Genomic DNA, 14,205 nt, shown 5'->3' with positions numbered 1-14,205 from the left:
TCTGTTGGTAAATATACCGTAATTAAAGCCACAAATCTCTTATTGCCTTAATAAGCACCCTAATTTTAATAGGTCATTGCCAACAGAGAAAGTCTGTACTAGTATTATCAATATAAATGTATATGTGAACATATAAACTTTACATGTTTCTTTTAAATTTGGTTGAAACAGGCTCTAGGAGAGATTACAATCAATTTAGTTAATATATCTATTAGCCCACTGGTTTTTACATTAAAGGACCACTATAGTGCCAGGAAAATATACTTGTTTTCCTGGAACTAAAGTACCCTGAGGGTGCCCCCACCCTCAGGGTCCCACTCCCGCGGTGCTGAAGGGGGAGGAAGGGGTTAATCCCTTACCTTTTTTCCAGCGCCGGGCTCCCTCGGCGCTGGGACTCTCCTCCCTCTTCTTCCGTCATCGGCTGAATGCGCAGCAAGAGCCGCGCGTGCATTCAGCCAGTCTCATAGGAAAGCATTATCAATGCTTTCCTATGGACGCTGGCGTCTTCTCACTGTGAAAATCACAGTGAGAAGCGCCTTTAGCGGCTGTCAATTAGACAGTCACTAGAGGCTGGATTAACACATAGGTAAACATAGCAGTTTCTCTAAAACTGCTATGTTTACTGCAAAAAGGGTTAAACCTAGCTGGACCTGGCACCCAGACCACTTAATTAAGCTGAAGTGGTCTGGGTGCCTATAGTGGTCCTTTAAGTCCTGATTTCTACCAGCCACAGCTGCAAGGGTAATGTAGATAATTCTCAGAGAGATTTATTTACAAACCTGGAGATGGAGAAAAGATACAAAATCAAGGGACGGTTAGAGATATTAGCTTGGGGGAAGGTTAGAGATACAAAGTTAGCAGAAGTTTAGACATACAAAATCAAGGGGTAAGTTTACACATACTAAATCGTGGAGGAAGGCTATAGATACAATATAAGCAGAAGTTTAGACATAAAATTAAGGGGGAAGTTTAGACATACGAAATCGGGGAGGAAGGCTAGAGATACAAAATCAAAGGGGAAGGTTACACATACGAAATCATGAGGGAAGATTACAGATACGAAATCGGGGAGGAAGGTTAGAGATACCAAATCCTGTGAAAGGTTACAGATATGAAACAGTTCTGTTTTTTTTTCTACATAATCCTCCTCTTTAATAAAGGAACCTAATTTCTTATTTACAATTCTGTGCAAACTGTCTAATACACTTGCCCAAATCATGCACGAATAAAAAAAATGCTCTGCTATGGTGTCAAGGCGATTCCCTAGTTTGTACTTTGTCCAGTATCTGAAGGGGCAAACCCCTGATCATTGGTGACCTATGAGATGCAATGCATTCAGAGTAAAGCAAGGCTCCTACTACGGTAAAGTATTGGATACCTCATGAAGCGGGATATTGACTTGGCCCGTTAGCTCTTTCACAGCAGTCTTAATCTCTTGTAGCAGCAGGGTTTGGGAGCTTTCGGAGTCCTGCTCATTGGTAACTGACTCCTCTATGTTGTCCAAAGTCTGAATCCACTCCCATTCTTCCCTGTGAAATAAACAAGGTAACCAGAATGTTTATAGGACAGGACACAGTGCTAGTTGGTAGACTTCCCCAAATGAAACTTAGTGCTTGGTTGACAGGTTGTAACATGCATATTTGACAAAATAGGAGATCACCAACTGGGGCTGAAGTTGTACTATGCCATTTAATAACTTCTGATTTGATAACATGCTTTGTGACATTTTTACTTAAGTTACCAATGGATATTAAATTGAATTTAGAGCCGACTCTTCACATTTCTCTGTAATGTAGTAGTTTTACTGAAGCATATCTCCTCTATTTCACATCAAAACAATTAATGCATTGTAAAGCAAAATATATACCCCACAATGATAATTATTAACCCTCTGAATAATTATTAACCCTCTGAATATAATGAATAACCCTACTGCTTCCATTTAATAAAACCATTGTTTTCTATGGCTGGCTACAAACCGTTTTAGTTTACCTTGTTTTATTACAAAACAAAACAATAATCTGCTTATCACTGCTTAAGATACCAATCTCATGGAAAACAGCAACATCTCTTACAGTTTAGTTTGGGGTCATAGCGGGAATGGGACTGGCGCATTAATTAAACAGGCTTCTTTAATAAGTCTCATTACAAAATTTCATGACTAGACTGTCATTTTAAATGTTTGATGATTAGCAGACTATTTATAGCCTCTTGAGTTTTCTTTTATGTGTTTCCTAATCATTATTGGGCCTACTGTGCACACATACAGCAGTGAATTAATTGCAGCCAATGTCCATGGTAGCTAATCATATTTAGTACAACTACATCTTTTTGCATTTATTTACACTTTAACTTATTACAGGATCGCATTTATTATTTATTTTGAGTTACATGAGATCTCATCATTGTTGTAGAAAACATGTACTATTTAAACCAATGCTACAGTGTAGGATCATGTTTTGTAATTCTGTCCCATCATAAACAAAAAATTGTATAATGTAATTAAACAAATGTGTTACCTCTTTTAAAATATCCCATGCTGGGCAAACTGGTCCATTTACAATTTATATTAAGTATACTGGTCTAATACATCACATTGTCATTTTATATTTTTTAAATATCTTTATTTAACAAACAGGTTCAGCTAGTTTATAATTTTATGATGGCACATTTTCACAGAGTAAAACTTTGTGTGTCTTCGATTTCATGTTTCTACAAGACAATGAATTAAGGAGAACTTTTATTAAAAAACAACCTTTAGTTACTAGTGTCTGATAAGATGCTAAGTGTGTCTGCTGCTCCTGCTGTTCAAAAACCTATACCGAAAAAATGTGCTCAGACATTGCAGAAAGAATGGCGCCTCTGGAGCTGTTAAGGGGCTTCGGGGATTGACTGGGTTAAATCCCCAGATAGAGACAGATCAGAAAAAATTTGCAGCCTCAGTTCTCATGGCTTAACCCTGTGCACATGGATTAGTGACCATGGGGAAAAGCAGCGACAGGTGATACTACAGGCAGAGATTTCAATTCTGCCCATCCAGGCAACTGATGATGGTGGGATTAAAATCTTGAAACATGAGTTAATTTCAAATGTGCAACGTGTGTACGCCCTCAGCAGTGGTAGATGGGGGAAGGTAAAAGTTAGTTAGAGACCTAAATACAGCACATTGGTAGAGTACGTGCCTCAGCGAATGACTTTGGCTCAGCGGTGGAAAACCGAGCACATAGCGCTGTGTGGTTTAAAGGGCCTCCCTCCATTTCCAGGGCCTACTGCCCATAACAATGCTTGTCCACACATAACACAAGATACATAGTTTGCTATGCTGAAACATGGATTCACAGTTAACACCTAGAAATGCTTATTGCTTCAAGTATTTCTCTGCAACAGCATGGTTAAAAATGTACAGTGAATGTAAAGCTATTCCTATTAATAAGGTCTTCATTCTGTACCTCTCTGAGCCGGTACACTACCTTACACTACAATAAAAAGAAACTCTGAAGAGGAGTTGTCATAGCAGAGGAGTTGTCATCACAGAGCTTATTAAAGCCCCTATGCTACCACAGACATCCCCGAAACCTGTCACCAACTTCAGGTGATTCACAAGGGTGTGCTGTCTGCCTGCAGTTGGGTTTCAGCTCCACAATGTGCAAGACAGGTGACTACCCAGAAATATACAAAGACCAGGGATTTGAAGCATCTCACTGGCTAGCTGACCCTGCCTGAGTGAACAGAGAACAGCTCAGCTCCCATCTCACAATCAATGAGAGTAGAAATACATGTAGATATACATGAGTAGAATGTCTATACAGCCCTGTGACATAGACGGAGATATGGCCATGTTGTTGGATTTACGCAATATCATTCACTTAACTAACTATAACCAAGTTGTTAACAACTGATAAAAAAAAAAAAAAAAGCTTCCAAACGCAGCAATTCAACTTTACACTTCTCTTACTTGAACAAGTCTGTTGAGTAAACTTGCTACCCTGCCAACTAGGAAACTATGTTTTTAGGTTAGTGTGGCGGCCACCCAGGTAGAAACACGGGTTTCACCGCCAGAGATGTCCTTTTCCCCATAGTAGTGAGTTATGCTGTAGAAATCCCAAGCAGACTTTCCCAATAGCGATAATCCAAATCAGGTATAGTAGTGATATAGCAGGTATAGCTTTCCCTCACAGACAGTCGAGACTGAATGCTGGGGGTGAATTGTTTTTTTGGAAGCCACACACGGCCTTTTATGCAACAGCCCCTGCAAAAGGTTTCCAACTCAACATTACAGGGTAATCTCCCCCATGTTTTTTTCTGTACCTGAGACAGAACTATTTGAAAGTAAACATCTAAATTAAATTATCTCTCAGGTACAGAACATGTACAATTGTTACACGCCAAAATATACACAATACAATCAGGTACCCCCTCAATTCCTATATCCCCGGATAGCCTGGATTTGAGCACCCAACATATCCAAAAAGCACTCACATTGCAAAAACGCAGCCAAAACACCACCGGGGCAAAATTCTAACTGACTGCAGATGAGGCTCCTTCCCAGAATAGTCCTTTCGGGGGTACAAAATCACACAAACTGCCGAACGTAGATATTAGTCCGTATACTGACTGTGCCCCTCATTCTGGAATAAGCTCCCACCGAACAGTGTTCCTTTCAGATGAATATAACCGAACATAGGTGGAGATGGAAGTTCAGCGGTGTTCGGGAGGCCGAGTGTCCGATTTTAGTTCCATGCACTCGACTACCAAACACCGCTGCCTGCGTTCGCGGCTCAATATGGCTGCCACCACATGTTCGTACACACGAACGGTGACAACCCAGCCGACTGATTAGAACGCTGTGGTTACTAGTATTAATGAGATGTTGACAGGGGTGATGGAGGTGAACAAGCAGCACACGCAGCATACAGGTGGTCTGGTAGTTCGTGGTTTTGTTCGGTATTTGCACAAAACAAGAATAACATTTTAGGCCAACACGGTATACTGAATGAATCGGAGAATGGAAAAGAGCTTTAATAATCCAGGGACAGGGTGATCTAGCACAGGTAGATTTTTTTTGTTTGAACACTTGTGAGTGTTAAAAGAAAAAAAATCTCATATCTTTCCAAAACTAAAATGATTATATACCATTCATAGTTATAAAACGTTATTGTTGTGTGCTAATTTTAGGTGGTGAACTTTTTCTAAATAAAAAATATCCCTATATACCACATTGAATATGACTGCATTAAAGAGTCAGTGGACACATCTATTAAGAGCTGAGTTTTTCTTGGGTTGTGAGGTTCTTTATCATTACAATTTATGTAACAGCAGATGTCTGCAGGCAGCAGCCTGGTTCTGTCCCTCATCCGTGCTAAGCCTAGAGTCCAGCCTGTTTGTGCAGCCAGAAAGTGATCCCTTTACACTGACAATTTCCTGTCCTCCCATGCACTATTTAAAGCAATGCTCCTAGCAGTAGTCCCAATCCAATGTAGTTTGAAATCCACTTATTAAGACAGACATAAAGCTTAAGGTGAAGTGTACAGAGCTTCCATTTTATAACCCTTTCCAGCTCCATTCGAATTTCTCCATGCAGAGCAGAGTGCAAGCTCTATATACCTATAGACTGCTCTCTTCATACCAAACTTCTGCAAGAGAGGCCCCTACTGGTGCAGCCTCCAAAGATGGAAAATTAAAGGCATACTCCAAGTATCTTAACCACCAGAGCACACTGTTCCCCGGTACCTACCTGTCACTGCCCATCTCCACTACCATCTCCTGAGAGCCAGTAGTTTCTCAGCAGGAACTTTCACTAGCTGTCCTGAGCAATGCTTCATATAACGTATAGTGTTTATTTTTTAACATAAGATCTGTAAACCCCTTTTTTATTCTCCGGAATTCCAAGCTCATTAAAAAAAATCCATACTACCATTATGAGCACCGAGAAGCCAATGTTTGGTAATATAAGTTCTCAACAATTATTGCAAAACCCCACCTTGATATGTTTGAATTGGCCCGAATCTTCACATGGCAAAGAATGTTGGGTAATCTTTCTGGTACCAGTACTCGAATCTGATCCACTGCACTGCTAAGCTTCAGGTACCCTAAGTAAAGGCCAGGAGGAAGAGGCTGGCTGCTTCTTCTGTGATATGCTAATTTCTCCTAAGTAAAAGAGCATAATAAGTTGTAAGGGTCAGTTGTATTAAATTTATTATAGATAAAAACACACAATATACTAGCTTCAATGTACAATAATACTATTGTTTTCTTTTCAATTAATGTATAACACAAAACAATGCATGTCAATTAAAGGGATACTCTGAACTACCACTAAAGAATTATAGCTCCCTGAAGTGTTTTGTGTGTGAGTAGTGTGTCTTTTTTTTTTTTTTTCATTTTACAAAACTTGCAGATTTTTATATAAATTGTCATGTTTTATGGTAACTATGTTATACCCCCAGTCAGTCCTGTTACTTCCTAGTTGTTTAGCTAAGTGGAGCTAAGTTCAAGAAACAGCTGCCCAGAACACCTGCCTTGCAAAGACTTTTCATTGAGCTGCATTGCATCAACAATGTGCAAATGATGGCAGAGGGAAGGAATGCTAAGTAATAATTTGACAATACAGAACTCAATGAATAGGTAACAAGTAAAACGTATTACTTCAAATTTAGGGAGAAGCAGTTATATAAGGCTAAAAACCTCTGAGTATTTCCAAACTATTTTGTCCCTTGAATTAAAGATGAACTGATGCATTGATCAGCACCATAGATCATAGTAACATCATCAGCAGCATTGCAACCACAGTTACATCTCATTGATGAATCTAGCTTAATCACACTGCTTTCTTTGAAATCTTTCCCGTTTAACGCACATACTCCAAGCAGCCTGTCTGTGTTATCTGATATTTGAACATCCACCTGGAGTACCCACAATCCTTTCTACTTCAGTTGTATTGTATAATGCAGTGATCTTGTGTCATCTTGAAAAAATGTACTTACATATAACTGGTTTAATGTATCTATTTCCTGTACACCCCTGTATGTAAATGTAATAGGGCGGCATTATATATGTGGAAGTTAACAGTATAATCATGCTCTAAATGATTGTGCTATCGCTGCTTGTTATTTTATACTTACTACTGGTACTATTTGTGTTTAGCACCAGGGACTTTGTTGACCAGGATAATGGGATTTGAAGTCCATAAACTGTATGAGCAGCAAGTAACCTATACTAACTCTAGGAAGTGAGCTCTCCTTAGTTTGAGTCTTAATGGCAGTGACCCATATACATTTAACACTGATATGAAAGTTGATCTAATGTAAGTATTTGAAACCCAGGGTTGGGACTGAGACTCGGGAGGAGGGCCGTGCCCTCTGACATTTAAAGGCTCATATTCCCAGGTTCTACTATTCTTTGCACAATCAGACTCCCTCCTCCTTTTAATTACTATCCAATTCACCAGACCTAGGTGTGCTAAGGGTAACAAACTGATTTCTTTTCCAAAATAAGTGCATTTTTATTATTTTTCCTGTGTTAGAAATTTGTTCAGTGCCCGTGGGAATAAAAAAAAGAAAAAGAAAAAAAAAATTAAGCCTACAACACACAACTCTAAACCTATTAATGTATATGAAACAGTTGTAATATATTATTCAGATGTAGCCATTAAAGCTGTGTGTCAGATTTCACTGTGATTTGCAGTGACAAGTCACATCACAGTAGAGGGACAGGTTACACATTCCTGGAAAATAACACACCGCTCCGTCCACTTCCTTCTTCTAACTACTGTAAGCCGAGAAGGTCAACTCACATGCAGTGTCATCAGCAGGACGTCCAGAGCGTTGGGCTCGTCCGGTGATGAGACAGACTTCCTGTGAGTCTGCAGTTTGAACACCGGCATCCAACGTACGTTCTCCAAAGTCTGGCTCAGTTTCACCTCCTTCAGAGTCACAATCAGGATGTTTCCCTGCTTGTCCTTAATAGGCTCAAAGAAAACCTGCCCCAGCTCTTGCAGTCCTAGTAGACCCTTACACAAGGATAAAGGGTGAAAGATAGGAGAAAAATAATAATTGTTCAGTAGATCCATCTTGTTAAGTTTCTGTTAAGATCAGTGACACCAATATACAATAGAAAGCCAAGCCTCCTTGGAGAGAGCATATGTAGTGATAAAGCAGTAATGAAAAGATATGAGGCATGTATGATGCAGGGATACCTGGTTTGACTACAGGCTCAAGGGTTTATTTATTAAACTGGGAACTGGGCAGAACATACAAGGGCAATGCAAAATTTGGGACAAAAAAGCGGCATCAGAAAAATAATTCACCCAGAATGTATACCTAATTATTAGTTTAGTAAATAAATCATGGGGCATAATTAAAACACTAAAATACATTAATTATTCAACAGCTATCTATAATTATTAAAGGGATACTTCAATCACCATAACAACTATAGGTTGACGAAGTGGATATGGTTCCAGAAGTGCCCCCACCATTGCAAGTATTCAAAACAGCTTTTGAACGGCTTGACTTATTAACTGGGATCTTATGGGCGCCGCTCCCCTCCTCTAGTGATGGCAGCTTATGCCACCCATCCTGATAGCAAGGGTTCATATTTCATACCTGCATTTGGGACACAGCTAGCAGCATCTTGAAGCGGGTCTGCAGTATGCAGGAGCAGGAGGACTGTGATACAGTGACACATTGCCTGAGCCACAGAATGTCATCCCACATGCACGACAACTAGAGAGAAGCAAACAGAAAGAACTGAGATTCATATGCTTTCAATAGTTTGCCTTACTGGCTCCTTAAAGGTATAAAAGTGGTTATGGAATGTTTACATTGTTTTAGAATGACACAATTCTGTATCAGAATCAGGCTGTTACTGCTTCTATTTAAAAATCTTTTCCATCTCAAAGTTATTCTTGCTAAACTTAATGGGACTTTACAATATTAACTGTTTATTATGCAAAAAGTTAGACACTAGGGAAAATTATGTGCCTAATTAAATTAGTAGTCTATAACAGCATCTGACACTCCAATCATTAGACTTGTACATTCATTTTTTAGACAAACGGTAATTTGCACGAATTTTGGGAAACTTGCACTTTCGGAACAATCATAAATGAATGAATTGCTTTTATAACAAAACTAATTGCTTGATGGGGATGTCAGTGATTGGTTAACATGTGGGGACCAAATGCAGGGCCCCCATCCCTTCACCCAATGCTGTTGGTGAGGGGTTACATTTTGAAGGGCTATTCCCTTCAATATGCACCTTGACACCGCAGTTAACTCAATGGAAAGTAAATGCAATGCAGAAAATGATGCAGAATCATATTATACACATGAAAATAAATACAATTTGTACTGTCAGCACAAACTGTACTTGTGTAGAATAAGATTTTGCATTATATTCTGGGCTGCCTTCATATTCCATTGAGTTAACTGTGTTCTATGCATATTGCATGGATAGCCCTGAAAAGTTTAAACCTCTAACCCTGAAATTGGGTGATGGGATGGCATGGGGTTACTTAACATAATACCTTCCAATCCCACAGGTGGGGGGGGATTAAGGCTCCCATGTGTAACCTTCTCTAGCCAGCAATGAGTGACAGGTTAATTGAAATTGATTAGCACGGATTTTGTTTGGGACAAATAAATGAAAAACAAAATTTGGGCGAACTGAACCACAGCATTAACACAATTTGGTTAATCAGAATCGGTTGATTTTATTTGGACAAACCAAATTTTCCATCCGTTCACGTCTACCAGCCATTGGATACTATTTTTTTTCTATGTTGTTCAGACTGGAATTGTCAGGCCCCTGCTACTTACCTGGCAATCTTTCTGCGCGTTTCTCTTTCTGTTCCATGAGGTGTTGTGCTGGCTTGCACCTGAGTCCCAGACAGAGGTCGGCGGGGCTTCCTCTACAGCTTCCTGTATGACTCTCTTCTGAGCGCGAGGAGCGATCCCATGGCATCTGTAAAGATGCCGCAGCTCGCAAACTTTCCAGAATCAGCTTTTCTTGGAATGTGGTAAGTGACCACCAATCCTCCTCTCTGTCTAACCCCATGGGTGCGCACGTGACAAATACTGGTGTACGTAAAGGGAGAGAGAGGTGTGGTACTTGAAGGAAGAGACAGGGTGTCGGTGAAATGGCAGGCATGGCTTTTCTCCCTATTTATGTGTGTCAGTAGGCCAGCCCTCCTTGCACAGTACTGTGCTATCCTCAGTGACACACTAGTGTTATTTCTAACCTTTGTTTCCTGACCTTTCTGTAAAATACCCATATAAGAACCTGTGCTGCATGGACCAAACTTCTGCTATTCTGACCACATCTTTGCCTTGCTTGTACTGGTACCTTATTTGGTTGGACAATCATTGCCTTTTTAAACGCATACTGAGCTGCGCATTTTATATATATATATATATATATATAGCATTGTCACGACTACCAGTGTGGTCCAACACGCACAACTATGTAACATCTACATAGACTATAGAAGATAGACAGAACGTAAACCGGTCCTTAGAATAGCCGGGTTAATACGTTGAAAGACAGAGAATGGTCAAGGGAAAGCCGAGGTCAAGGAAGCCAGAAATACACGAGATCGATAAGGAAAGCCAAGTCAGGGAAACCAGAGATAAGAGTAGTCAGGAATAGCCAAAGTCAAAATACTGGGAAGACCAAATAACAAGAACAAGGAAAAGGCACTCTCGCGAACCAGGAACTGAAACCACAACAGGGCAATGGGCTAGGGAACTTCAGAGGTTTAAATACCCCTCCTTGTGCTTGATTGGTCATAGCTTCGCCTCTGACCCCAGAACGTGCGTATGCGGCGACGTGGTGACGTCCCACGCAAGTTTGCGTGACCTGGGAGGCGGAGCTACAAATGGGCGCAAACACGTTGTCACACCATTTTGTTTGCCGCTTGTGGAGGGGACGGACGCCCCAGTGAAACGGCTCCCAGATCGCTGCTAAACAGGTAAGTTCACTAACCTGTCAGCGGGGGCGCACCATTCGGGTGCGACCACATGCAGCCGCGAGCCGTGACAAGCATCATGTGAATAGTAGCAGGAGCAACACTTATCAAACTGGTCACAATTTGAATTACTGTAATATGAAAGATTCTGTTTTGGGAGTAATTGTTTTAAGTTTTATAATATATAATTAGCTGTTTGGTTTTTAGGACAATATAATTACTAATATTTATTATTGGCATTTATATAGCGCCAACACATTCTGCAGCGCTTTACAATATTATAGGAGGGGGAGATTTAACAATAGATAAGACAATTACAAAAGATTACAGGAACAATAGGTTGAAGAGGACCCTGCTCAAACAAGCTTACAGTCTACATGAGGTGGGGTATAAAACACAATAGGACAGAAGATAGCAATCAAATAAGGTGGGATTGAGGCAGAGATGGAGTTGGCCGTACAGGTGCGAGCAGCAGACAGGAGAAGGTCATGGGCAGAGCAGAGAGACCGAAAAGGAGCATACCTATGGATCAGTGAAGAGATATGGGAGGGGCTAGAACTGTTCAGTGCTTTATAGGTATGGATTAGTACTTTGATTTTACTCCTATAGGATACAGGAAGCCAATGTAAGGGGTGAGGTGTGAGAGGAGCAACTGGAGAGGAAAATCAGTTTGGCGGCAGCATTCATTAGATTGTAGCGGGACTTCTGTGAAGTCCAATTAGGAAAGGGTTACAATAATCTATGCGAGAGATTACCAGCGCATGGACAAGCTCCTTACTAGCATCTTGCGTAAGAAAGTGGCCGATGCGGGCAATGTTTTTAAGGAGAAATCGACAGGATTAAGGTGAAATTGACATACTGGATGTGAGGCTCAAAGGTGAGGCCAGAATAAAATATAACACCAAGACAGTGAGCTTGTAAGGATGGGCTGTTGTGTGTACCACTAACTTGAAAGGAGAGTGAAAGAGGAGGATCAGCATAAGGAGGAGGAAAGACCAGGAGCTCAGTTTTAGAGAGATTGGGTTTCAGAAAGAAGGTAGGCATCCAATCAAAGATATAAAAGGTGATTGGTGACAACTGGAATTTATCAAACAAAATGTATGGAAAACTTTCTGCTAAGTGTATTTCTCTGTTGTATAAATATTGTATTTGCATTGCACTTATCTCACAAAGTACATCTACTTTATAACTATAATATAATGGGAACATATCTACTATAAAACAGTAACTAACAAAAGCACGTCTACTGTGTAACTGTAACAAAAGCACGTCTACCGTGTAACTGTACTGTGTTTACCGTGGAACTGTAATGACAGCACGTCTACCGTGTAACTGTATCGAAAGCACATCTACTGTGTAACAGTAACGAACGCAAGTCTACCATGTAACTGTATCGAAAGCACATCTACAGTGTAACAGTAACGAACGCAAGTCTACCGTGTAACTGTATCGAAAGCACATCTACCGTGTAACAGTAACGAACGCAAGTCTACCGTGTAACTGTATCGAAAGCACATCTACCGTGTGACAGTAACGAACGCAAGTCTACCATGTAACTGTATCGAAAGCACATCTACAGTGTAACAGTAACGAACGCAAGTCTACCATGTAACTGTATCGAAAGCACATCTACCGTGTAATTGTATTAAAAGCACATCTACTGTGTAACTGTAACTAAAGCATATCTACCGTGTAACCTTAATGGGAGCACGTCTACCGTGTAACTGTAACGATCGCACGTCTACGGTGTAACCGTAATTGGAGCATGTCAACTGTGCAACTGTATCGAAAGCATGTGTAGCGTGTAACTGTAACTAAGGCATGTCTACCGTGTAACTGTAAGAAAAGCACGTTTATCGTGTAACCTTAATAGGAGCATGTCTACCGTGTCACTGTATCGAAAGCACCTCTACAGTGTAACTGTAACAAAAGCATGTCTATCATGTAACTGTATCGAAAGCACATCTACTGTGTAACAGTAACGAACACACGTCTACCGTGTAACTATAACAATAGCAAGTCTACCGTGTAACCTTAATGGGAGCATGTCTACCGTGGAACTGTAACAAAAGCACGTCTACCGTGTCATTGTAGTGAAAGCATGTCTACCGTGTAACTGTATCGAAAGCACATCTGGTGTGTAACTGTAACGAACGCACGTCTACCATATAACCTTAATGGGAGCATGTCTACCGAGTAACTGTATCGAAAGCATGTCTACCGTGTAACTGTAACGAACGCACGTCTACCGTGTAACCTTAATAGGAGCATGTCTACCGTGTAACTGTAACGAACGCACGTCTACCGTGTAACCTTAATAGGAGCATGTCTAACGTGTAACTGTATTGAAAGCACGTCTATCGTGTAACCTTAATAGGAGCATGTCTACCATGTAACTATAATGGGAGCATGTATACCGTGTAACTGTAACTAAAGCACGTCTACCGTGTAAGTGTAACAGGAGCAGCATGCCTACCGTGTAACCTTAATGGGAGCATGTCTGCCGTGTAACTGTAACAGGGACATGTCTACCATGTAGCCTTAATGGAAGCATGTCTACCGTGTAACTGTAACGGGAGCACATCTACCAAAATTCTTTTTGCATAAAAGTTAACTGCAGTATACTTGGCGTTTTTAAGTTTTGAATCAATTCAGCAAAGAACAGAAAACAGCACTGTAACATTTGCAGCCGCTGGATCTGGATGTTTTTGCCACTGAACAAAATTCTATATGGGACCAACAATACATCACCAAACCATGACACTCCAAGTACTGTGCTTCACAACTAGAATGGAACAAGTTTCTCCAAAGCAATTCCAAAATGGTCTCATATGACCAAAATTCATTCTTTCAACAGTTATCTGTAAACTTGTTTTTGTAACTTTTTTTTGTATTGTGCCTATATGCATTCTTGCACATTAATCTTGACTATCTAGCAGCAAAATAGAGGATAGCTACCCTAATACCTGTCTGATTGTGTGCTAGGCTTGTCCAATTATCCTCCAGATGGTGGCAATGCTAATTACCTGCAGAATAATTACTTTCACCTTGTTTAATGTCCCTCAATACATTGCATTTTTTGCATTAGATGTCTCATATTGAAAATAGAGAGCTGGTGAGGATTGAGAACTATAGCATGGATATAAAGTAAATGCAAACACTACACAAGGAATCATGTATTGTGGCATGATATGGAGTTTCTGAGCACACTGGTTATTAGATTTACTTTACCTTGTGAT

General features: G+C 40.4%; 1 protein-coding gene across 4 annotated transcripts in view; it reads right to left on the bottom strand.

The window, feature by feature from the left end:
- LOC134571899 (ankyrin repeat and fibronectin type-III domain-containing protein 1-like) overlaps nt 1-14,205 on the bottom strand; it is a 261,503-nt gene that overhangs the window by 18,433 nt on the left and 228,865 nt on the right. For all 4 annotated transcript variants that reach the window (XM_063430579.1, XM_063430580.1, XM_063430582.1 and 1 more), the window contains 4 exons: nt 8,604-8,723; nt 7,793-8,008; nt 5,981-6,147; nt 1,379-1,529 (listed from right to left, as the gene is read on the bottom strand). In XM_063430579.1, coding sequence (XP_063286649.1) covers nt 1,379-1,529; nt 5,981-6,147; nt 7,793-8,008; nt 8,604-8,723 — 654 coding nt within the window. The remainder of the gene's footprint in view (nt 1-1,378; nt 1,530-5,980; nt 6,148-7,792; nt 8,009-8,603; nt 8,724-14,205) is intronic.

This window comes from Pelobates fuscus, chromosome 8 (genome assembly GCF_036172605.1).
Source record: "Pelobates fuscus isolate aPelFus1 chromosome 8, aPelFus1.pri, whole genome shotgun sequence".
NCBI lineage: Eukaryota > Metazoa > Chordata > Amphibia > Anura > Pelobatidae > Pelobates > Pelobates fuscus.
The sequence above is the reverse complement of the archived record's forward strand: the minus strand, read 5'-3'. Positions and strand labels throughout refer to the sequence as shown.